Source organism: Somniosus microcephalus, chromosome 1 (genome assembly GCF_052327205.1).
Source record: "Somniosus microcephalus isolate GS21.2 chromosome 1, FLI_Smic_1.0, whole genome shotgun sequence".
In the NCBI taxonomy this organism is placed as follows: domain Eukaryota; kingdom Metazoa; phylum Chordata; class Chondrichthyes; order Squaliformes; family Somniosidae; genus Somniosus; species Somniosus microcephalus.
The window spans coordinates 62,407,508-62,434,036 of NC_140987.1; the positions used below are offsets into that span (position 1 = coordinate 62,407,508).

A 26,529-nucleotide genomic window follows, 5' to 3' on the forward strand; every position below is an offset into this window, starting at 1 on the left:
AAACTCTTGTCCCCTGCCTGCAAAACCTTGAAGGGTCCGGCATACGGCGGTGCGAGCGGGGTACGATGGCCGTCCTGGCGCACAAACATGAACTTGGCTTTCGACAACTCCCCCGGGACGTTGGACGAAAGCAAACCGTGCCGTGAGGTCGGAACTGGGCGGAAACAGCGGGCCGCATCCCGGAGGGTCTCTTTTTGTGTGGCCGCGGACCATGGTCGCGTAGGTAACGGCAGGAATTCACCTGGGACTCGAAGCAGTTGCCCGTAAACCATCTCCGCCGCCGACGACTGGAGATCTCCTTCGGCGCCGTGCGGAGTCCAACATCACCCACGGTAGTTTGTCGACCCAGGATGCATCCAGCAGGCTGGCCCTGAGCGACGCCTTCAAGGAGCGGTGGAACCGCTCGCACAAGCCGTTCGCCTGTGGGTGATATGCCGTAGTGCGGTGGAGTTTAACGCCCAACACGGAAATCACCTCGTTCCACAGTTCGGACGAAAATTGCGGCCCCCGATCCGACGAAATGTCCACTGGGACACTAAAACGGGCTACCCAGGACGAAACAAAAGCTCGAGCAACGTCCGCAGATGTGGTGGATGTCAGGGGAACTGCCTCCGGCCACCTCGTGGTGCGATCCACCATCGTCAAAAGGTACGTAAAGCCCCGGGAAGGTGGGAGTGGTCCCACTAAGTCGATGTGAATATGATCAAATCGCCGTTCCGGGACCTCGAAGGTGGCGAGCAGGACTCTGACATGGCGCTGCACCTTGGACCGTTGGCAAACAACACAAGTGTTCGCCCAGTCCCTGACGTCCTTGCGTATTCCCCTCCATACGAATTTGGAGACCAGCAGTTTTTGCGATGCCGGCACCCCAGGGTACGATAGGCCGTGTAAGGCATCGAAAATCGTACGACGCCATTTAGACGGGACGATCGGACGGGGTGCACCCAGCGAAACATCGCAGAGCAGAGTGGTACCTGCGGAATGGAAAGGCACATCCCTCGGCTGGAGGCTGTTTGGAACCGAACGAAAACCCTGGGTCTCCGGGTCGTCCGCTTGGTCAACCGCCATCTGTGCGTAGTCAATGCCCAATTGGACGGCCTGGACGGCGGCGCGGGATAGGCAATCGGCAACGACGTTGTCCTTACCGGCCACATGTCGGATGTCGGTGGTGAACTCCGATATGTACGTCAGCTGCCGTTGCTGCCGAGCCGGCCATGGTTCCGCAGACTTGGCCATTGCGAACAGCAATGGCTTGTGGTCGACAAACGCGATGAAGCGTCGTCCTTCGAGGAGGAAACGGAAATGGTGGATGGCCAAAAACAAAGCCAACAGCTCTCGATCGAAAGTACTGTACCGGCGTTCATGCCGTTGTAGCTGGCGGCTAAAAAAGGCCAGGGGTTGCCACGCGCCGTCGACCCACTGCTCCTGGATGGCCCCCACCGCGTAGTCTGACGCGTCCGTCGTGAGAGCGATGGTGGCTCCCGGCAGGGGGTGTGCTAACATGGTCGCATTGGCGAGTGCGGCTTTCGTCTCCTCGAAAGCACGATCCATGTCCTGTGACCATACCACAGGGTCCTTTCCCGTCGAGCCTCTGAGGGCCTCATATAGAGGACGCATGAGCTGTGCAGCCCTGGGGATGAAACGATGATAGAAGTTAACCATCCCCAGGAACTCCTGTAAAGCTTTCACGGATTTCGGTTTCGGGAACGCCGCAATTGCCTCCACCTTGACCCGAAGTGGCGTTGCCCCCGTGGGGGTTATGCGGTGGCCCAGGAAATCCAGTTGCGATAGGCCGAAACGGCATTTGTCCGAGTTAACGATGAGGCCGTGCTGCTGAAGCCGTCTGAAAAGGACCCAAAGGTGCTCGAGGTGTTCCTCTTTGGAGGTGCTGGCAACCAGAATATCGTCCAAATAAACAAACAGAAAGTCAAGGTCCCGCAGGACTGAATCCATGAGGCGCTGAAACGCCTGTGCCGCGTTCTTAAGCCCAAAGGGCATTCGCAGGAATTCAAAGAGTCCAAAGGGGGTAATTACCGCTGTCTTTTCGACATCCTGAGGGTGCACTGGCACCTGATGGTAACCACGGACGAGGTCGATTTTGGAGAAGATGGACGTCCCCGCCAAATGTGCTGAGAAGTCCTGTATATGGGGAATGGGGTAGCGGTCGGGCGTCGTTATGTCGTTGAGGCGGCGATAATCCCCACAGGGCCGCCATCCCCTGCCGGGCTTGGGGACGATGTGGAGCGGGGAGGACCAGGGGCTACTGGACCGACGGATGATCCCCATTTTTTCCATCACGGCGAACTCCGCCTTTGCTGCCGCTAGCTTACTGGGCTCTAAACGTCGCGCCCTGGCGTAAACGGGCGAGCCGGTAGTCGAAATATGGTGCTCCACCCTATGCTTGACAGTCGGAGCCGAAAAGTTGGGCTTCGTCAGCTCGGGGAAATCCTCGGGCTGCGGCCGCGCACATGAAATCGCGTGTGACGCAGCTGTGCTGCGCGTCCCCGAAATATCGTCGAGCGTGGCGGTGCGAACGAGGCGTCGATTTTTCACGTCCACCGTTGGCGCCTAAAAAGTCAGCACCCAACAGGGCCTGTGAGATTTGAGCGGTGATGAAATTCCAGCTGAAAAAGTGTCCACCGAAACATACTCGGACGAGGCGCTTCCCGCAAGTGCGGATCGAACCCCCGTTGGCCGCTTGCATAGGGGGACCACGGCTGCCGGAGCGAAGGTCTATGACCGAGGCGGGCAGTATGCTGCATTGCGCCCCCGTGTCGTATAGAAAATGACGGCCGGAGATGGAGTCGGTTACGTAGGTGAGATTCCTGGAAGCACCGATCGCCATCGCGGCAGCGGGGGAAGTACCGGGACCGGCGTGCATGACTCGCAGCGGTCTATTCGACGGTCTGGTAACGAAAGTGCACGGCGAGTGGCAGCAGCGGGCCTTCGGGCCAAAACGAGCGTGGTAGTAGCAGAAACCGGTCGTCGGAGGCGCCTTTGTTGGAGCCGGGGCTGGGCTCTTCGTGGCGGGGCGTTGCACGAGGGCGCAGTATTGTTGCCGGACCGCATAAATCTTATCCGCCTCTTCGGCGAGCGGGACGCCGTCTGCGGTTTCTGCTCGGGCGAGGGACGCCTGTACTTGCTCAGGAAGTTGAGTAAGGAACAGTTCGCGAAACAGAAAGCACTGGGGCTCGGACCCCAGGAGAGTCAGCATATGACTCATCATTTCCGAGGGTTTGGAGTCTCCTAACCCTGGTAGAGCCAGTAAACGGCGAGCGCGCTCCGCTTTGGTGAGACCAAATACCTGCAGCAATCGTGTCTTGATGGCGACATATTTGTCAGCAGTCGGAGGACTCTCCAGCAGGCTGATGATTCTCGAGGGCGGAGACCACGTGGAGATATCTGGTCTGATCCTGAACGATGTTGCGGAGCTCAAATTGCGCCTCGGCTTGCACAAACCAAGAGGCCTGTTGTTCCCAGAATTGGGGGAGCTTCAAGGCCACTGCGTTGGCCTCCATCACTGGCCTGTGTTCGGCGTTCACCGCGAAAAATGATCGCGAGGAATCGGGGTCACCAATGTAGGAGTCTCTGCACTCCTAACAAAGAATCTATAACTTACTGGAAGTTAACAAACTGAATTTATTGTCTAAGAACTTTACAAAACAAGAAACTACAGGAGAAGCTCAAAACAGGTCTTTTCTCTTTCAATCCACATGAGGACAGGCTGGTCCTGCCCGCTACCTCTGACGTCATGACGTCATCATGTTTCCCGCCGAAGGGGACGTCACGTGACCCACGTGATGATGTCATCGCGTCAGATCGCGATGTTGTCGATCTAGCTCTGTTTAACCAGAGCCAACTTGAAAGGTAATAACATTGGTTACAGACAATTATGTAAGTCACTTAGTGGTTTTGCCACATACGCCCCCCCAGAATTGTCTTTAACGAAAAGAGTCAATCGCTGAGGAGGTCGGACAAGTCTGTTGGACCGACTCCGAAATTCCCGGAGGGGAAAACGCTGAGCAGGCGGCGAACTGGTAGGCGGTGTCAGGTGTGGTAGCGGCCGGCCGCGGCGCGGAGGCTGCGCCAGCTCGATCGGTCGTTCGAGGTCCAGGTGCGCAGGCTTGAGGCGATCGACAGAGATGTGATCCGGTTTGCCCCCGACATCAATCACGAAACTCTTGTCCCCTGCCTGCAAAACCTTGAAGGGTCCGGCATACGACGGTGCGAGCGGGGTACGATGGCCGTCCTGGCGCACAAACATGAACTTGGCTTTCGACAACTCCCCCGGGACGTTGGACGAAAGCAAACCGTGCCGTGAGGTCGGAACTGGGCGGAAACAGCGGGCCGCATCCCGGAGGGTCTCTTTTTGTGTGGCCGCGGACCATGGTCGCGTAGGTAACGGCAGGAATTCACCTGGGACTCGAAGCAGTTGCCCGTAAACCATCTCCGCCGCCGACGACTGGAGATCTCCTTCGGCGCCGTGCGGAGTCCAACATCACCCACGGTAGTTTGTCGACCCAGGATGCATCCAGCAGGCTGGCCCTGAGCGACGCCTTCAAGGAGCGGTGGAACCGCTCGCACAAGCCGTTCGCCTGTGGGTGATATGCCGTAGTGCGGTGGAGTTTAACGCCCAACACGGAAATCACCTCGTTCCACAGTTCGGACGAAAATTGCGGCCCCCGATCCGACGAAATGTCCACTGGGACACCAAAACGGGCTACCCAGGACGAAACAAAAGCTCGAGCAACGTCCGCAGATGTGGTGGATGTCAGGGGAACTGCCTCCGGCCACCTCGTGGTGCGATCCACCATCGTCAAAAGGTACGTAAAGCCCCGGGAAGGTGGGAGTGGTCCCACTAAGTCGATGTGAATATGATCAAATCGCCGTTCCGGGACCTCGAAGGTGGCGAGCAGGGCTCTGACATGGCGCTGCACCTTGGACCGTTGGCAAACAACACAAGTGTTCGCCCAGTCCCTGACGTCCTTGCGTATTCCCCTCCATACGAATTTGGAGACCAGCAGTTTTTGCGATGCCGGCACCCCAGGGTACGATAGGCCGTGTAAGGCATCGAAAATCGTACGACGCCATTTAGACGGGACGATCGGACGGGGTGCACCCAGCGAAACGTCGCAGAGCAGAGTGGTACCTGCGGAATGGAAAGGCACATCCCTCGGCTGGAGGCTGTTTGGAACCGAACGAAAACCCTGGGTCTCCGGGTCGTCCGCTTGGTCAACCGCCATCTGTGCGTAGTCAATGCCCAATTGGACGGCCTGGACGGCGGCGCGGGATAGGCAATCGGCAACGATGTTGTCCTTACCGGCCACATGTCGGATGTCGGTGGTGAACTCCGATATGTACGTCAGCTGCCGTTGCTGCCGAGCCGGCCATGGTTCCGCAGACTTGGCCATTGCGAACAGCAATGGCTTGTGGTCGACAAACGCGATGAAGCGTCGTCCTTCGAGGAGGAAACGGAAATGGTGGATGGCCAAAAACAAAGCCAACAGCTCTCGATCGAAAGTACTGTACCGGCGTTCATGCCGTTGTAGCTGGCGGCTAAAAAAGGCCAGGGGTTGCCACGCGCCGTCGACCCACTGCTCCTGGATGGCCCCCACCGCGTAGTCTGACGCGTCCGTCGTGAGAGCGATGGTGGCTCCCGGGAGGGCGTGTGCTAACATGGTCGCATTGGCGAGTGCGGCTTTCGTCTCCTCGAAAGCACGATCCATGTCCTGTGACCATACCACAGGGTCCTTTCCCGTCGAGCCTCTGAGGGCCTCATATAGAGGACGCATGAGCTGTGCAGCCCTGGGGATGAAACGATGATAGAAGTTAACCATCCCCAGGAACTCCTGTAAAGCTTTCACGGATTTCGGTTTCGGGAACGCCGCAATTGCCTCCACCTTGACCCGAAGTGGCGTTGCCCCCGTGGGGGTTATGCGGTGGCCCAGGAAATCCAGTTGCGATAGGCCGAAACGGCATTTGTCCGAGTTAACGATGAGGCCGTGCTGCTGAAGCCGTCTGAAAAGGACCCAAAGGTGCTCGAGGTGTTCCTCTTTGGAGGTGCTGGCAACCAGAATATCGTCCAAATAAACAAACAGAAAGTCAAGGTCCCGCAGGACTGAATCCATGAGGCGCTGAAACGCCTGTGCCGCGTTCTTAAGCCCAAAGGGCATTCGCAGGAATTCAAAGAGTCCAAAGGGGGTAATTACCGCTGTCTTTTCGACATCCTGAGGGTGCACTGGCACCTGATGGTAACCACGGACGAGGTCGATTTTGGAGAAGATGGACGTCCCCGCCAAATGTGCTGAGAAGTCCTGTATATGGGGAATGGGGTAGCGGTCGGGCGTCGTTATGTCGTTGAGGCGGCGATAATCCCTACAGGGCCGCCATCCCCTGCCGGGCTTGGGGACGATGTGGAGCGGGGAGGACCAGGGGCTACTGGACCGACGGATGATCCCCATTTTTTCCATCACGGCGAACTCCGCCTTTGCTGCCGCTAGCTTACTGGGCTCTAAACGTCGCGCCCTGGCGTAAACGGGCGAGCCGGTAGTCGAAATATGGTGCTCCACCCTATGCTTGACAGTCGGAGCCGAAAAGTTGGGCTTCGTCAGCTCGGGGAAATCCTCGGGCTGCGGCCGCGCACATGAAATCGCGTGTGACGCAGCTGTGCTGCGCGTCCCCGAAATATCGTCGAGCGTGGCGGTGCGAACGAGGCGTCGATTTTTCACGTCCACCGTTGGCGCCTAAAAAGTCAGCACCCAACAGGGCCTGTGAGATTTGAGCGGTGATGAAATTCCAGCTGAAAAAGTGTCCACCGAAACATACTCGGACGAGGCGCTTCCCGCAAGTGCGGATCGAACCCCCGTTGGCCGCTTGCATAGGGGGACCACGGCTGCCGGAGCGAAGGTCTATGACCGAGGCGGGCAGTATGCTGCATTGCGCCCCCGTGTCGTATAGAAAATGACGGCCGGAGATGGAGTCGGTTACGTAGGTGAGATTCCTGGAAGTACCGATCGCCATCGCGGCAGCGGGGGAAGTACCGGGACCGGCGTGCATGACTCGCGGCGGTCTATTCGACAGTCTGGTAACGAAAGTGCACGGCGAGTGGCAGCAGCGGGCCTTCGGGCCAAAACGAGCGTGGTAGTAGCAGAAACCGGTCGTCGGAGGCGCCTTTGTCGGAGCCGGGGCTGGGCTCTTCGTGGCGGGGCGTTGCACGAGGGCGCAGTATTGTTGCCGGACCGCATAAATCTTATCCACCTCTTCGGCGAGCGGGACGCCGTCTGCGGTTTCTGCTCGGGCGAGGGACGCCTGTACTTGCTCAGGAAGTTGAGTAAGGAACAGTTCGCGAAACAGAAAGCACTGGGGCTCGGACCCCAGGAGAGTCAGCATATGACTCATCATTTCCGAGGGTTTGGAGTCTCCTAACCCTGGTAGAGCCAGTAAACGGCGAGCGCGCTCCGCTTTGGTGAGACCAAATACCTGCAGCAATCGTGTCTTGATGGCGACATATTTGTCAGCAGTCGGAGGACTCTCCAGCAGGCTGATGATTCTCGAGGGCGGAGACCACGTGGAGATATCTGGTCTGATCCTGAACGATGTTGCGGAGCTCAAATTGCGCCTCGGCTTGCACAAACCAAGAGGCCTGTTGTTCCCAGAATTGGGGGAGCTTCAAGGCCACTGCGTTGGCCTCCATCACTGGCCTGTGTTCGGCGTTCACCGCGAAAAATGATCGCGAGGAATCGGGGTCACCAATGTAGGAGTCTCTGCACTCCTAACAAAGAATCTATAACTTACTGGAAGTTAACAAACTGAATTTATTGTCTAAGAACTTTACAAAACAAGAAACTACAGGAGAAGCTCAAAACAGGTCTTTTCTCTTTCAATCCACACGAGGACAGGCTGGTCCCGCCCTCTACCTCTGACGTCATGACGTCATCACGTTTCCCGCCGAAGGGGACGTCACGTGACCCACGTGATGACGTCATCGCGTCAGATCGCGATGTTGTCGATCTAGCTCTGTTTAACCAGAGCCAACTTGAAAGGTAATAACATTGGTTACAGACAATTAATGCTAGAGGTAATAACATTGGTTACAGACAATTATGTAAGTCACTTAGTGGTTTTGCCACAACATGACCAATATGACCTCTCCAAACAAAGACATCCCAAGTAAAACCAGTGATTTTGCTTTCAATGAAATAGAAGTATAAAAAGGCTCAAAACAAATAAATAGATCCTATTTGTCTTATAGTAGTGAGAAAGACTTGGAAAGAGATTTGTGACGCATTGCTAATCATTATAAGGAAGTCATTGGACACTGGGGATTACTAGTGGATTGGAAACAGATTAATATGACGCTCAAATTTAAGAGATGACAAGACAGACACAGGCAACTCCAGACCCATTAGTCTTATTTCAATTCCATGTAAAATAATGGAATTGATTATCAGGAGTAAACTTCAGGATCATCTGTACAACAAGAACCTAGTTAACAGCAGTCAGCATGGATTCAGAAGGGGAAGATCCTTGGCAGCCCAAGTGGACAGTGGTAAGCCCCATGATGTGGTGTACCTCGACTTCCAAAAGGCTTGGGTATTCAGAATAAACCCTGGAAATGGATAAGAAACTAGGTGAAAAGTAAGAAACAAGTAATCATTAGAGGAATTATGTCTAAGTGGAGGGGGAAGTGTTGAGTGGGATGCATTCGTGCGGTAGAATATAAGTCAGAGGAGGCAATGATCAAACTTTTTAGTGCTCTGATCAGACTGCACCTTGAATACAGCGTCCAGTTCTGGTCGCCAAGAAACAAATGCTGGAGGCAGTGCAGAGAAGAGCCACGAGGTTGATCCTCAGTGTCAGTGGTCTGGGTTATGAGGAAAGACTGGAGAAACTTGGGCTTTTCAGCTCAGAAAGGAGGTGTCTGAGAAGTGATCTTATGGAAATATGTAAGATTGTTAGGGTGCAGAAAAAGTTTACCTGGAATAGTGCTTTAAAATGTGGGAGTAGAACCAGGGACACAGGTTCAAACTAGTAAACAGCAATTTTAGGACTGATAGCAGGAATTGTTTCTTCACTTAAAGGGGATAATTTTGACTTTGTGCGATAGTATAAAACAGATGATAGCAAATCGGCAGCCTGTTTTACATCTCTCTCAATTTTTATTTTTATTGAAGTCAATGGAAATACAAATGGTTGCTCTGTCCACCTACATAACACAATAACTACACTTTCAAACAATTCATTCATGTTTTATAACCATGAGTATTTAACTCTGACCAGCTTCAATCAATAAATGACATTTCCATGGTCCCAGCAGCACAGCAAACATTGTGATCCACATTTGATCAGCCACATCGAAATGTATCTTTAGAACCTTCAGTCCACACTTAATCAACTGTGCATTTAGCTCCTTTTCAAGGGAGTTATTAAAGCAATTACTCTTAGCACACAGGAAATACATTAAGTGGAGTTAAGTTTTTCCCTTAGTTTATACAAGTGCAGTTGTGTGCAACTTTACTCTTTGTGTGCTTTCTGGAATCTAGTATGTTAGGGCATGTTAAGAGTAACATGCAACAGTTGGAATGCACCTGCAAAAATCCTGATTAACCAGCTAAACAGCTACTTAAATGGTATGGTAGCACACTGTAGGCCATTCCAAATATGGAGTGCACAATTTATGTGAGAAATGGAGGGAGAGCTCAAAAGGTGTCAACCATATTTGCAAACTAGGACCTTCATATCACAGTGCATAGCATGAAGGATCAGTGCGGTGCTCTCTGTGGAGTAGAGGGACGAGCTACCATTTGATAAACAAATGAACATATTTATTTGTAAAAATGTTTCAACACATTATGCTAATATCGCACAGCATAATTAGGAAGTTTAGCAGAAAATAAGTAACCAAAGACAACTAATTATAATTCTTCAATTGATGTATTCTAACCTTCCAACATTGGTGGCAAAACGTAAAATGTGAATGAAAGTCAGACTTACTTTTATTGAAAATGTATTCATTGCCAGACAATCTTCTTAATCCATCCTGAAACATCAAATAAACAGCTTTAGCTTGTGTATGAATAAATTATACTTAACATACAGCATCACAATATACTACAGTAGTTAATCATTTGTAAAACACAATCATTTTTTGCTACTATAATTGACAAACCTTAAAATGTCAAGTTCAACAAAAGTAATCTGATTAGCAATAGTTTGAAAGGGTCCATTTGAAAGTATTGAAGTTTATCTGTCAGGATTATAATCACTAAAATTTTAGTCATTTGAGGGAAAAAAGTCCATGGGATTGTTGCGCAGCCAGAAGAGCAGCAAGGCTGCTGCTTTGACCTGGCCATGACTCTGCCCCAAATCCTTGCTACTCCAAGGGGGAGTGCCCGAGGCCGGATTGGCCTGAGGATAAAGATAAGCCTAATTTTTCTGAATTTTTCCCCAGGTCAGTAGACCCACTCTGGAATGGTGATTTATTTCTCTGGGATTGATTAGCATTCTGCTCCTCAATGTTGGGGCCTACACTACGCCCAGAACTGAACCTACGTTTGTTCTCAGCTGGACCTATCGTGGGCACATCTGGTGGGATTCCTGGGGTAGCTTGGGAACGAGCCCAGACACACCTGTAAACTGCTGCTGCAACGTAAGTGAGACAGGCATATGAAGCACCCACTTCTTCTCTGTCTGAATGTTCTGCAGTATTGTTGATAAGGCAGACTTTATCAAGGCAGGCTACTCACTGCTTTCCCATCCCGATTTGACCGCCGACAATTTAAAATTTCAGGAAGCAAGGACACCTGCCCCAAGCGGGTGAGGTCCTCTTTAAATATGCAGGTCAGGCTCCAGTGATGTCATCGGGGCCTGAACTGCTATTTTAACTAGCGGCCTGAACAGGGGAGCAGTAATAGCTTGCCCGCCATGCCAAACTTGCCGAGAGCTAGATCATGGGCCACATGAGGCCCAGCAAGGTAAGTTTTTAAAATATGTTTTAGGTTTCTTTGTGGGCCAGAGGAGCAGGAGTGCAAAGAGACCTTAGGGCTCCCTTGCTCCAGGCTTCCTCCTGCGATCGTCCTCCCCCCACTACTTATTTGACTGCTGGGGACCATTCTCACCCATCGACCAGGCGGTGATTTCTGTGGTTTCGGGCGGGAGTCAGAGCCTGGATATGGAAATGAGGCCCCGAAAGGAAAAATCTCTCCGGTCCTCGATATGCGAGCTTGTTGGTTGCCCAGGCCCCTTGTACATAACAATCCCACCCTGGAATAAAATCGGGGCCTATGTTACAGGGAGGGGTGAGCCATACAGAGATTGTGTTGAGCTGAAACCTATCTTAAGAAAACACTGGTATGAATTGGGGAGACCAAATGCAGATTGGGTGACCGCTTTGCGGAACACCTCCGTTCAGTCCGTAAGGGTGACCCCGAGCTTCCGGTCACCTGTCATTTCAATTCACCACTCCATTCCCACTCAGACCTCACCGTCCGCGGCCTCTTGCATTGTTCCATGGAAGCTCAGCGTAAGCTCGAGGAACAGCACCTCATCTTCCGATTAGGCACTTTACAGCCTTCCGGACTCAATATCGAGTTCAACAATTTCAGATCATAACCTCGGCCCCTATCATATTTTTTTTTTTTTATCCACACTTTTGGTTTGTGTCTTTTCCTTTTTTTCTCTCCCACATGGCAGGTGTCTCTCACTCTGCCAGCGCATTTCATAAGAACATAAGAACATAAGAAATAGGAGCAGGAGTAGGCCAATCGGCCCCTCGAGCCTGCTCCGCCATTCAATAAGATCATGGCTGATCTGATCATAACCGCCAATCCACTATCACAGAACCATCTCCTGAATCTAACAGAATTAGACACACGAAATAGGAGCAGGATCAGGCTACACGGCCCCTGGGCCCGCTCCGCTACCCACAGGGCCATGACCGATCCGAACCTAGACTCATGTCCAAATTCCTGCCCGCTCCCCGTAACCCTTAATTCCCTTTACTTCTAGGAAACTGTCTATTTCTGTTTTAAATTTATGTAATGATGTAGCTTCTACAGCTTTTTGGGGCAGCATATTCCATGGACCTACCACCCTCATCTCAGTTTTGAAAGAGCAGCCCCTTATTCTAAGACTATGCCCCCTAGTTCTAGTTTCACCCATCATCGGGAACATCCTCCCCGCATCCACCCGATCCAACCCCTTCACAATCTTATATGTTTCAATAAGATCGCCTCTCATTCTTCTGAACTCCAATGAGTAGAGTCCCAATCTACTCAACCTCTCCTCATATGTCCATCCCCTCATCCCCAGGATTAACCGAGTGAACCTTCTTTGTACTGACTCGAGAGCAAGTATGTCCTTTCTTAAGTATGGACACCAAAACTGTACGCAGTATTCCAGGTGCGGTCTCACCAATACCTTGTACAACTGAAGCAATACCTCCCTATTTTTATATTCTATCCACCTAGCAATGAAAGCCAACATTCCATTGGCCTTCTTAATCACTTGCTGCACCTGCATACTAACCTTTTGAGTTTCGTGCACCAGGACCCCCAGATCCCTTTGTACTTCAGTACTTTCCAGTTTCTTGCCATTAAGATAATAACTTGCTCTACGATTTTTCCTGCCAAAGTGCATAACCTCACACTTTCCAGTATTGTATTCCATCTGCCAAATCTCTGCCCACTTACTTAGCCTGTCTGTGTCCCCTTGCAGATTTTTTATGTGCTCCTCACTCACTACTTTCCGTCCCATCTTAGTATCATCTGCAAACTTTGATATGTTACACTCGGTCCCCTCCTCCAAATCGTTAATATAGATTGTAAAGAGTTGGGGACCCAGCACTGACCTCTGCGGAACACCACTAGTTACTGATTGCCAGTCTGAGAATGAACCATTTATCCCAACTCTCTGCCTTCTGTTAGATAGCCAATCCTCTATCCATGCCAGAATATTACCCCCAATCCCGTGATTTTTTATCTTAAGCAATAATCTTTTGTGTGGCACCTTGTCAAATGCCTTTTGGAAGTCTAAATACACTACGTCCACTGGTTCCCCTTTATCCACCCTATATGTTACTTCCTCAAAGAACTCCAGCAAATTTGTCAAACATGACTTCCCCTTCATAAAACCATGCTGACTTTGTCCTATTAAATTATGATTATCCAAATGTCCTGTTACTGTCTCCTTAATAATGGACTCCAAAATTTTACCTACCACAGATGTTAGGCTAACCGGTCTATAGTTTCCAGCCTTCTGTCTACTGCCCTTTTTAAATAAGGGTGTTACATTAGCAGTTTTCCAGTCTGCCGGGACCTTTGCCGAGTCCAGGGAGTTTTGGAAAATTATTACCAATGCATCCACAATCCCTACCGCCACTTCCCTCAAGACCCTAGGATGTAAGCCATCAGGTCCAGGTGATTTATCCGCCTTGAGTCCCATTATTTTACCGAGTACCACTTCCTTAGTGATTTTGATCGTGTTTAGCTCCTCCCCCCCTTTAGCCCCCTGTTTGTCCAGTGTTGGGATATTCTTAGTGTCTTCTACTGTAAAGACTGATATAAAATATTCATTCAGTGTTTTTGCCATCTCCATATTTCCCACCATTAATTTCCCGGTCTCATCCTCTAAGGGACCAACATTTACTTTAGCCACCCTTTTTCTTTTTATATAACTATAAAAACTCTTACTATCTGTTTTTATATTTTTTGCTAATTTACTTTCATAATCTATCTTCCCTTTCTTAATCAATCTTTTTGTTATTTTTTGCTGTCTTTTAAAGTTTTCCCAATCCTCTATCCTCCCACTAGATTTGGCTACCTTATATGCCCTTGTTTTTAGTCGAATACTATCCTTAATTTCTTTACTTAGCCACGGATGGCTGTCTTTTCTTTTACACCCTTTTCTTCCCAGTGGAATATATTTTTTTGGAAGTTGTAAAATAACTCCTTAAATGTACACCACTGATCATGTATCGTCTTACCCTTTAATCTATTTTCCCAATCCACTCTACTCATTCTGCTCTCATACCTTCATAGTCTCCTTTATTCAAGCTTAGCACGCTTGTTTGAGATCCAACCTTCTCACCCTCTAATTGAATATGGAATTCAACCATGTTATGGTCACTCATTCCAAGGGGATCCTTTACTAGGACATTTTTTATTAATCCTGTCTCGTTACACAGGACCAGATCTAAGGTTGCTTGCCCCCTGGTCGGTTCAGTTACATACTGCTCAAGAAACCCATCCCTAATACACTCAATGAACTCATCCTCAAGGCAGCCCTGCCCAATTTGATTTGTCCAATTAATATGATAGTTAAAATCCCCCATAATTATAGATGTTCCCTTATTACAAGCCTCAACTATTTCCTGATTGATACTCCGTCCAACAGAGTTGCCACTGTTTGGAGGCCTATAGACTACGCCCACTAGTGTTTTTATCCCCTTATTATTCCTTACCTCCACCCAAACTGTTTAATTATCCTGATCTTTTGACCCAATATCATTTCTCTGTATTACAGTGATTCCTTCCTTATTAACATAGCCACCCCACCTCCCCTTCCTCCCTGCCTGTCCTTCGTGATTGTTAAATAACCTGGTATGTTTAATTCCCAGGCATTGTCACCCTGCAGCCATGCTTCTGTAATGGCCACAAGATCATACCCATATGTAGTTATTTGTGCCATTAACTCATCTATTTTGTTACGAATGCTACATGCATTCAGATAGAGAGCTTTCAAATATGTTTTGTGACACTTAGTTCCTGCTTTTGCCCTTTTTATTACATAGAAACATAGAAACATAGAGATAGGAACAGGAGTAGGCCATTCGGCCCTTCGAGCCTGCTCCGCCATTCAATGAGATCATGGCTGATCTTCGTCTGAGATCTTAGCTGATCTTACCAGTTCAGTACCCCGTCCCCGCCTTTTCTCCGTAACCCTTAATCCCCTTAGCCTTCAGAAATATATCCAATTCTCTCTTGAAAATATTTATTGAATTAGCCTTCACAGCCCTCTGTGGCAGGGAATTCCACAGGCTCACCACTCTTTGAGTGAAGAAATTCTTCCTCATCTCTGTTTTAAATGATTTGCCCGCTATTTTTAGACTGTGGCCCCTGGTTCTGTGCTCCCCTGCCATTGGAAACATTCTCTCTGAATTCAGCCTGTCCAGGCCTGCCATAATTTTATATGTTTCGATGAGATCCCCTCTCAATCTTCTAAACTCCAGTGAGTACAAGCCCAAACTATTCAATCTCTCCTCGTAGGTCATTCCCGCCATTCCAGGTATCAGCCTGGTGAATCGCCGCTGCACTCTTTCCATGGCAAGAACATCCTTCCGCAGATGGGGCGACCAAAACTGTACACAATACTCCAGATGCGGTCTCACCAGCACCTTGTACAGCTGTAGTAAGGTATCCCTATTCCTATACTCGAACCCCCTTGATATGAAGGCCAACATACCATTTGCCTTCTTAATCGCCTGTTGCACCTGCATGCTCTCCTTCAGTGACTGGTGCACAAGAACACCCAGGTCCCTCTGCACTTCCCCATCTCCCAATCTATTGCCATTTAGATAATAATCTACCCTCCTGTTTTTACCCCCAAAGTGGATAACCTCGCATTTATCCACATTATAGTGCATCTGCCACGTATCCGCCCATTCCCCCAACCTGTCCAAATCGCACTGTAGCCTCCTGACATCCTCATCAGAGCCCACCCCTCCTCCTAGTTTAGTGTCGTCAGCGAATTTGGAAATATTGCATCCAATTCCCTGATCCAGATCATTTATATATATTGTGAACAGCTGGGGTCCCAGGACAGATCCTTGCGGCACCCCGCTGGTCACTGCCTGCCACTCCGAAAACGAGCCGTTTATTCCAACTCTCTGTTTTCTATCCGCCAGCCAGTTCTCTATCCACGTTAATACTTTGCCCCCAATTTTGCATGATAATCTTTTGTGTGGAACCTTATCGAAGGCTTTCTGGAAGTCAAGGTACACCACATCCACTGGCTCTCCCCCATCTATTTTACCAGTTACTTCCTCAAAAAATTCCAGCAGATTAGTCAAACACGATTTACCCTTTGTAAATCCATGTTGACTCTGTCCGATCCTTTCCCCATTTGTCAAGTGCTCCGCTATTTTATCCTTAATAATGGACTCTAGCATTTTGCCCACAACCGATGTAAGGCTTACTGGTCTATAATTCCCTGCTTTCTCTCTACCCCCCTTTTTAAATATTGGGGTAACATTAGCTACCCTCCAATCCACGGGTACTGTTCCCGAGTCAATGGAGTTCCGGAAGATGATCCTTAGAGCATCTGCTATCTCCAGGGCCACCTCCTTAAGTACCCTAGGATGTAGTTTATCAGGCCCCGGGGATTTGTCGGCCTTCAGTCCCCTCAACTTACCCAACACCATATCCCTAGAGATACTAATTTCTGTCAGCTCCTCCCTCTCATTAGTCCCTATGTTTGCCGATATTCCTGGGAGGTTATTTGTGTCCTCCTTTGTGAATACAGAACCAAAGTATGAGTTTAATTGGTCTGCCATTTCCTTATTCTCCATTATATATTCTCCCGAATCGGACTGCAAGGGACCGACTTGGGATTTTACCAGTCTTTTCCTCCTGATATACCGATAAAAGCTTTTGCAGTCTGTCTTTATGTTTGCTGCAAGTTTACTTTCGTATTCTATTTTCCCCTTCCTGATTAATCCCTTTGTCCTCTTTTGCTGTATCCTGTACTGCCCCCAATCTTCCGGTCTGGTGCTTTTTTTTGCCAGTTGATATGCCCTTTTTTTTGATTTTATGCTGTCCCTAATTTCCCTCGTTATCCACGGTTGAGCCACCTTTTTAGGTTTATTTTTATGCCAAACCGGTATAAACATGTTCTGGAATTCTTCCATTCTATCTTTGAATGCTTGCCATTGTCTATCCACTGTCAATCCCCCCAGAAACACCACCCAATCAATCTTACCCAATTCCCGTCTCATACCCTCGTAATTCCCTTTATTTAAGTTCTGGACCTCAGTCTCTGATTCAATTTCCTCACTCTCCATCTCGACTGAGAGCTCGATCATATTATGATCGCTCTGACCCAAGGGGCCTCGTACAAGAAGATTGCTGATAAGTCCCTTCTCATTGCACAATACCCAGTCTAAAATGGCCTGATCTCGAGTCGGCTCCTCGACATATTGGTCCAGATAACCGTCCCGAAAACATTCCAGGAATTCCTCCTCCTCAGAATTTTTACTAATTTGGGTAGTCCAATCAATATGTAAATTAAAGTCACCCATGATGACAGCTGTGCTCTTATCGCACGCTTCTCTAATTTCCCTTTTTATGCCTTCCCTCACCTCCATATTACTATTTGGAGGCCTATATATCACACCCACTAACGTTTTCCTCCCCTTGCTATTTCTCATTTCTACCCATACAGATTCCGTTTCATCCGAGTTAATATCCTTCCTTTCCATTGCATTAATCCCCTCCTTTACCAGCAATGCTACCCCACCTCCCCTACCTTTTTACCTTTTACTCCATACCTTCTGCCCCTTCCTGACACGCTCTGGTTTTTAATTTCCCCACTGCTACCTAAGTCTATGACCTTCTCTGTTGTCATTTTTATTATTTGCTCTCTAGGAACCTCCCCCCCACTAGTTAGTTTACAGCCCTAGTTATATGATCTGCCAGAACTCTAGTCCCAGCACTGGCCAAGTGAAGCCCGTCCCAACGGAACAGCTCCCTCCTGCCCCAGTACTGGTGCCAGTGTCCCAGGAAGCAAAACCCATTTCTCCCACACCAGTCTTTGAGCCACGCATTTAACTCTCTAATTTTATTTGTCCTAGCCAAATTCGCTCGTGGCTCAGGTAATAATCCAGAGATTATTACCCTTGTGGTTCTGCTTTTTAATTTGGCCCCTAGCTGCTCAAACTCCCTCAGCAGAACCTCCTTCCTTGTCCTATGTATGTCGTTGATACCAACATGGACCACGACAACTGGATCCTCCCCCTCCCACTCCAAGTTTCTCTCCAGTCCAGAGGAGATGTCCTTAACCCTGGCACCGGGCAGGCAACACAGCCTTCGGGACTCTCGCTCTCGGCTGCTAAGAACTCTATCTATCCCCCTAACGATACTATCCCCTACCACTACAACATTTCTTTTAACTCCCCCCACTTGAATGGACCCCTGCTCCACGGTGCTGTGGCCAGGTTGCTCATCCTCCCCGCAGTCCCTGTTCCCATCCTCACAGGGAGTAAGAGCCTCGAACCTGTTGGACAAGTGCAAGGGCTGCGGCTCCTCCAACACTACCTCCTGGATCCCCGTACCTGCCTCACTTCTAGTCACACCATCCTGACCCTGGCCACGGACTACATCTGAATTAATTAATCTAATTGGTGTGAATACCTCGTGATACACAGAGTCCAGGTAACTCTCCCCCTCCCTGATGTGTCTCAGTGTTTGAAGCTCGGACTCCAGCTCTTCAACACGGAGCTGGAATTCCTCGAGCAGCCAACACTTACTGCAAATGTGATCACCGTGAGCATCAATGGTGTCCACCAGCTCCCACATATTGCAGCAGCAACACATCACCTGATCTCCCATTCTATGTAATTAATTAAATTTATTAATATTATTCTTAAATACCCTCACACTTCATCTAGAGCCATCCTTTGTTTCTTTACCTGTCCTATTACCATCTCGTCTCGCCTTGAATATCTCTTAATGTCTCTTCACCTCTCACAGACCTTCCCTTTTATTCTTTCATCCCCTCCCCCATTTCCCAGCCCCTAAACTTGCTTTTTAATCTGTTTCATTTCCTGCTTTTTTCTCAGTTCTGACGAAGGGTCTTCGACCTGAAACGTTAACTCTGTTTCTCTCTCCACGGAAGTTGCCTGGCCTGCTGAGTTTTTCCAGCGTTTTCTGTTGGTATGAATAGCCACTTGGCTATAGAGACTATGGCCACGATTTTGCCGACTGAGGCGAGTCTGGGGCGGCTGGGGTCGGTGCGCGGTCCCAGCCTGCTGCCTGCTCCAGCCCGTTCTCTCCAAGTGATTTTCCGTTGATTGGGCTTGTTAATGCCCGCCCAGCGAGGTTCCCGGCCAATTAAAAGGAAGCAGGTCTGATGACGTAATTTGATGATGCGTCATCAGCCAGTTTCCTTAAAGGGGCCATGTCCAAATTGATTTTGATAGTTGTGCTGTCAGTATTCTACATCATTGAGGTGCTGCAAACACTGACAATCGCTGCACAAAGGTGCATGGCTGCACCCAGGCTCTCCCATGACTCCCTCCATATGCTTATGGAGGGAGTCACAGCACGCAGGGAGGTTCTCTTCCCTTCCAATGGGCGGAAGACACCTCCCCAGGAGACCAAAGCAGCCTGGTTGCAGATTACACAGGAGGGCACAAGCTGGGATGTCGTCAGGACGACCAGGCTGCAGTGGTGCAAACCTTTCAATGATCTCAGTAGATCACGAAACATTACTGCAAAGCCACACTCAACCTCATCCTGCTGTGCCACTCATCACATCCCCACCACTCTGCCTTCCCTACCCTACTCCTGCACATCCTTACTCACACCAACTTACCTTGCACCTCCACCCATCCCTCTCTATCCACATTATCATTTCCCCATCTCACTAGCCATCCCTCACACTCACCCTCATCCTACTGCAAGCATACCAACTAACAACACACAAGGGTAGGCACTTGGGTGGTATAGACAATGTTCATGTGAAGTTTCTGGTAATGTGCTGTCAAACATTGAAATCTTTATTTTCATCACTTTGTGTTCTTGGACAGATTTGTGTGCACCTTTGGAAGTGGCTTAGTGAGTTGCAGTGAATGGTGAGACATAACGGTATCCCCCGCAATGGTCATGAGTGTGAAATGAATGGCTTGGACATTGTAGGGATGCTTTAAGGTGATGGTGTGTGGTGATGCCAACCTGGCGCATCATGTGGCAGCCAGGGTTTACAGCGTCAAGTGAAGTAAATCTGGCCATGGTGAGGCCATCCTGGTGTCCCGGGCAGCAATGTGGTCGAGTGCTGATGCCCTGTGTCCTGTGCAGCATCAGGTGATTGTGGAGAAGGTTGGTGTTTTTGTTGGTGCTGCTTGTGTGCCTGGTGATGTTGGTGCTGGGGCTGATCGTGGCGGGATTCAGAGAACCAACGTGAGATTTTTTCAAGGTCACCGATGTTGCTGGAATAGATGGCAGCTGAAGTTGAGATGACAGAAGCAATCTGTCAATGGGGAGAGAGGTTGCTCCAAGGAGGTGACAGTAGATAGAGAGTTTACTCCAAACATTTCCAAACGGCATAAAGTTGAAAAGTGTATTCCAAATCCTGAAGGCTCAAGCTTCTGATGTTGGAAAGTGAACAGCTGTGAAATGGCAGCTTTTATTCCACTTTTGCAGCTGTCACCTATTCACAGCAATGAAGTGTCATAGAGAACCCAATGCACTTACCTGACTTGATCCCGAGCGACGGGAACCTCGTGGAAATGTTGGAAAAATGGCTAGAAGGTGGTAAAATGCTGTTTAACTATCTTTAAAGACCCTCTTAACTATCTCAATTGGCTGACCCGCCGCTTAGTGGCGGGTCTGAAAATGCAGGCAGACCCAACACTTGGGAAACTGACACGGAGGCGGGTTCAGAGCGGGATCCCGACCCGTTGTCACTCTTTTAGATTTTGACAGCGGACCCGCCTCTGAACACTGGCAAAATTCCAGCTCATACGTATTATGGCTGCTCCAACAACGTGAATCACAGGTGAACCTGCATAAGCAAACCACCTAAGATCAGCCACAAGCAATAAATGAATCACAAGGTGGTCATTTGAGACAAATTTCATTATATGTGGCTTTATACGGGTAATTCTCTGACACTGCGCTTCCGGTGGGCAGCCTTGACATATTTCCAACATTCACTTCCAGTAGGCGAGGCCCCGTACGGGAAATGTGGGGTTGCAAAGTTACGCCTTATATGTAAGGAAGCCATAGGCAACATGTGTATAGTCCATCCCATCACCACCCTCTACCCCCACAACCCCTCCCCCACCCCACCCCTCCCAGTTTCTCCTCTGCTCTCCTGGAGCTAGTGACTAATGCTGGGTACAGTTCCATAGTACTGGCAGTTCCCCAACCTAAATGCCCGTTCTTCATGTGTGAACCCAGATGATCAGTGTTGGTAAAAATATACAACTGTGGGGCATTACAGATAAGGTTAATCCTGTTTGCACTCAATGCCCACGTATAAATGATATGATCTCCTAGACTGGTTTTGATTGCCTGAGGGGAACGGAGAGGAATTCTCCAGATTTTTCTTTCCCTTACTGGCCATGAGTTTTTCTGTTTCTCTGCCTCTCCCAAGAGATGACGTACCTGAGGGAGTGAGGAAGGGTCTAATCTTAATGCTCCAGGCATCAGGAGTGTGGGGAGGCTTGTTGGACCAGCTGGTCTTTTCCTGCCCGTCGTTTTCGTATATCCGTATAAAGACTTTCCCTGCTAGGGTTATTGAAGAACAGCCAGGAACAAGAACTCCTGGCTGATTTTTCCCTCTTTCTAATCCAGGGGTACTGAAGCTACTGTATTGTGGTTTTATCAAATGTTGTGGTATATCTGATGTCCTGATTCTGAGCGAGTACTCCAATGGCAAGTACGCTGCTGAATAAAATGTACAAGTCTGAAAGGCGTTCCTTACTAACTCACAGTCATGAGACCTCCAACAAGATTATTGGTGTGGGGATCATCATCTTTGGTGCCAAGCTGTGGTGAGTAGAGCTCAGTCGTTCTTAATATTTCCAGAACTCTGTCCAAGGCCTCAGCGACTGTTACCGGACTGTTCTCCTGGGCAGTGTTAATTATATTGATGACCTTAGAAGAAAGGTAAAGGAGTAAAAATAATTACTTTTCCAAGAATTTTAAATCTACAATCAACAATGTGCATGTGCACAAAAGCTGTTACCCTTTGAACCACCGATCTACACTGCAGAGAATTTCTCCCCAAAATTGAACCAACGCAATGCTAAAGCTCTGTATTTTACCAGAGAGCAAATATATTATTTTAACCCTTTGCACCACTATTATTTTAATAAATTCAAATTACTCTGTTGCACTGCTCTGCTTCGTCACTCAGGTTTGCGTCTGCCCAGTGAGTGTTTGGACTTTCAATAGATTACAAAGGATAAACTTAGGTTGTTAGGCACTCCCACCCCTCTCCGCGTGCCCCCCCCCCACCACCCACTCCAAGTTTTTCACCTTTTTTCTTGGAGGTGCTAACACATGCTGAGGTACAGTTCTATGGATCTCAGCAGTCCTCTGGTACCTTGCTAAAGTTACTATTCAGCAAGCTACTTAGTATCATAGAATGATACAGCTCAGAAAGAGGCCATTCGGACCATCGTGCCTGCGCCGACACTTTGAAAGAGCTCTCCAATTAGTTCCACTCCCCTGCTCTTTCCCCATAGCTCAGGATTTTTTTTGCCCCTTCAAGTATTTATCCAATTCCATTTTGAAAGTTACTATTAAATCTGCTTCCACCACCCTTTCAGGCAGTGCATTCCAGATCACAACAACCCCACAGTGCAGATAGAGGCCATTTCGGCCCATCGAGCCTGCACTGACACATATCCCACCCGATCCACGTAACCCCTACACCAACACACATCCCACCCTATCCCCGTAACCCCACATATTTAATCCCCCTAACACTAAGGGTCAATTTTTTTTATCATAGCCAATCAACCTAACCCGCACATCTTTGGACTGTGGGAGGAAACCGGAGCACCCGGAGAAAACCCACGCAAACACGAGGAGAATGTGCAAACTCCACACACACAGTCACCCGAGGCCGGATTCGAACCCGGGTCCCTGGCGCTGTGAGGCAACAGTGCTAACCACTATCAAAACTGTTCATGATTTTAAACATCTCTATCAAATCTTCTCTTAACCTTCTATGCTCAAAGGAGAACAACCCCCAGCTTCTCCAGTCTCTCCACATAACTGAAGTCCCTCAACCCAGGAAAAGAATTGGATAGGATAAAGAGGAGGCATGTGCAAACTTTGAAATTATACACTGTGCACCCAAGTCCAGGTCATTAATATATATCAAAAAGGGCAGTGGTCCCAATACCGACCCCCAGGGGACACCACTGTAAACTTTGCTCCAATCTGAAAAGCAACCATACACCACTACTGTCTGCTTTCTGTCCCTTAGCCAATTTTGTATCCACGCTGCCACTGTCCCTTTAATCCCTTACAAGTCTATTATGTGGTACCTTATCAAATGCCTTTTGAAATTCAATGTACAGGAAACTCTCTTTTAACCAGCAAAATTCAGGAGTAGGTTCAGGTAAGTTTTTTACTATATATTAGTGGCCGTGTAACTGGGGTTCCTGGATCTGTGGCCGTGTAACCGGGGTTCCTGCACCTGTGGCCGTGCAACAGGGACTCCTGGATCTGTGGCCGTGTAACCGGGACTCCTGCACAAGTGCCATGTAACCGGGGCTCCTGCACCTGTGGCCGTGTACGGGGCTCTCGTACATTGGTAAGTATACCTCTCTGTAATCCGGACTTTTTGATCAACCGGCACCACGCCGGTCCTGTTGGTGCCAGATAAAAAGGAGTTTCCTGTACACATCAACCACACTATCTTCATCAAACCTCTCTGTTACTTTACCAAGAACTCAATCAAGTTAGTCAAACACAATTTTCCTTGCTGACCTTCATTTATTAGCCCATACTTTTCCAAGTGCCACTTAATTTTGTCCCACATTATTGTCTCTAAAAGTTTCCCCACCACCGACGTTAAGCTGACTGGCCTGTAATTGTCGGGTTTATGTCTCTCCAATGTTAACTTAAAGCTGCGCGGCCATGCACCGCTCTGGAGGTCCCATGCAGCCGGTAAGCCGGCTATTAAATAAAAAAAACACGCATGCACGGAATTCTGAATGGCCCGGGCAGCTCGTTAAAGGGGCCGCGCGGGCCAAAAAAAATTAAAGGGAATAATGTCGCTCTCCCCTTTTTTGAACAGGGTTGTAACATTTGCAATCCTCCAGTCCTCCAAGGAGCATTGAAAGACTGTGGCCAGAGTCTTCGCAATTTCCACCCTTACTTCCCTTAGTAACCTAGGATGCATCCCATCCGAAATGGAAATGTTAACTTATTAAAAAGTGCTTCTAAACCTCACCTTTGTGATTGGAGCTTCGATTGTCATGGAATGAATCCTTGCCATTGAGGAATGTCGTCGGTTCTGTGAACTTCCTCCTGAAATGAGTACCAAAGAAAGGGCTTGGAGATGTCCCACACTGATATCATGCTCAGGTTTGACAATGGAGTGTTGAACGGATATTGCGGACACTTTGTGGCACAAGATTATGTTATGGATATAGCTTCAATATAAATTCAATAAAAGCTAACAAAATAACATTTAGCTCTTTAAATAACTCCCATCCTCGGCATAAATGCGAGACCAGCATTCGCCAATATAGATGGTCTTCTGTGAAAAAAAATTTATGCAACAACTCTTTTGATTTTAATCAGTCCAGTGAAAACACAGTGGGCCATAATTTGCTGTAGCAAGGCATCTAATGGCGTCTGTTGTTAGTTAGACTTGCCCTTGCACGTACAGGTTTTAAAAAATTTTGCTTGGCAAGTTACTGAAAGTGCAAGCTGATAACAGCAAAGCGAGGGAAACAGGGTAACTGGGACCTGAGTGAACAGGGAAATCAACTGTGTATCTCCTTAACAAATCAGATTGAAGGATTATGAAATAAACAGACTGAGAAGTGTAAATTAAAGTAGGTGAATTCAATGTCAAATCAGGTACATAAAGAGAAATAAAGAGAGGGACAGAAAGATTGGATTAAGAGAGAGAGAAAAAAAGAGACAGAAGGGAAAAGTAAAAAGAAATGTAATTTAAAATTTTACATTTTTTACATCTCCATCAACAATTAAGACCTGAAGGAATGAGACGCCACACTTGTAATAGTTAATTTTCAGTGTCAGAGAGGTTATTTGGCAGTAGTTAACACTTATCACGTTGTTAAAAAGGTACTTAAGAGTTGAAATAACAAGATTTAAACATAGAAGATAGGAGCAGGAGTAGGCCATTCGGCCCTGCTCCGCCATTCAACGAGATCATGGCTGATCATCCAAACCCTAGCACCCGGTCCCTACACTGACAGCCATCCCATCCAAGCCCTATCCCCATAACCCCACGTATTTAATCCCCCCTAACACTAAGGGTCAATTTTTATCATGGCCAATCAACCTAACCCGCACATCTTTGGACTGTGGGAGGAAACCGGAGCACCCGGAGGAAACCCACGCAAACACGGGGAGAATGTGCAAACTCCACACAGGCAGTCACCTGAGGCCGGATTTGAACCCGGGTCCCTGGCGCTGTGAGGCAACAGTGCTAACCACTATGCCACCGTGCTGCCTGTGGCAAGTTTAGTACGTATCTATTGCGCAAATACAGCAACTTCGTGCCATTCAATGCTTTTCAATGGTGAGGCAGACAGCGAAATGCTGTTTTCGTGAAGCTAACGGTGGAGCAGCATGACTCGGACAGCAACTTTTGGATATTGCCATTTAACTACACATCTGCCCCGTGCCTGAAGTTGCTGTACCATTTACGTATAAATAACGGCGAGCGCCATTAGCCTCATTGTTATTTTGAGGGCAAATTCTGGCCCAGTAAAAACTGTATAAAAGTATTCTTACCATCACTTCTTTTTGATGCTATTGATCTGACATCAATGGAGCCTTTCCGTCTATCCTTATATCTCAATGACTGTGAATCTGTGAAGAAAGAAAATGGTGATAGTGATATAGATTTTCTTCTTTCTGGGTTACAACAGACGCTCCTGTCTGTTATAGTCCAGAGGTTACAGAAGATGGTGGATTGTACGCAAAATGTAAACTGGCTATATCAACTTAATGAGGGTAAAATGTAATATTTTCAAACTTTAAATGATTGCGTATTGTAGTGGTATGTGTTCTCTGCTGACAACTGGGGAAATGAAAAGCACTAAATAGCAAATAGTGCATTTAAAATATATCGGGGTTTAATGACTATGTTTACAAATAAAAGTTCTTGATATTCTCTGAATTAATTTAAAATAAGATTTAATCCCAGATACTCTTTGCTTAAATATGATTGATTCTATTCCTTTCTTTCTTACACTTTTGGATATATACGGGAAAAGTAAGCCTTAGGGGAAAATATAGGAAAAGGTGCTAATTGATAAATTCCCAGAAAAGATTTAGTCATGAAATAACAACAGAAAATGCTGGAAATACTCAGCAGGCCAGGCAGCATCCGTGGAGAGAGAAACAGAGTTAACGTTTCAGGTCTGGGACCCTTCATCAGAACTGGAAAAAGCTGGAGATGTAACAGATATTAAGCAGCTGCCTGGCCTGCTGAGTATTTCCAGCATTTTCTGTTGTTATTTCAGATTTCCAGCATCCGCAGTATTTTGCTATTAAGATTTAGTCATGGTCTGGGGGACTGCATCACACTGAATCC

The 26,529-nt window shown here is 48.2% G+C and overlaps 1 protein-coding gene across 1 annotated transcript in view; it reads right to left on the reverse strand.

Annotated features, from left to right (window-relative positions):
* Positions 1–26,529, reverse strand: part of pde8b (phosphodiesterase 8B) — a 440,027-nt gene that overhangs the window by 61,380 nt on the left and 352,118 nt on the right. Inside the window, exons 12-15 of the mRNA XM_085982537.1 lie at positions 25,725–25,802; positions 24,187–24,263; positions 21,708–21,872; positions 9,994–10,039 (exon numbers count right to left, since the gene is read on the reverse strand). Coding sequence (XP_085838663.1) covers positions 9,994–10,039; positions 21,708–21,872; positions 24,187–24,263; positions 25,725–25,802 — 366 coding nt within the window. The remainder of the gene's footprint in view (positions 1–9,993; positions 10,040–21,707; positions 21,873–24,186; positions 24,264–25,724; positions 25,803–26,529) is intronic.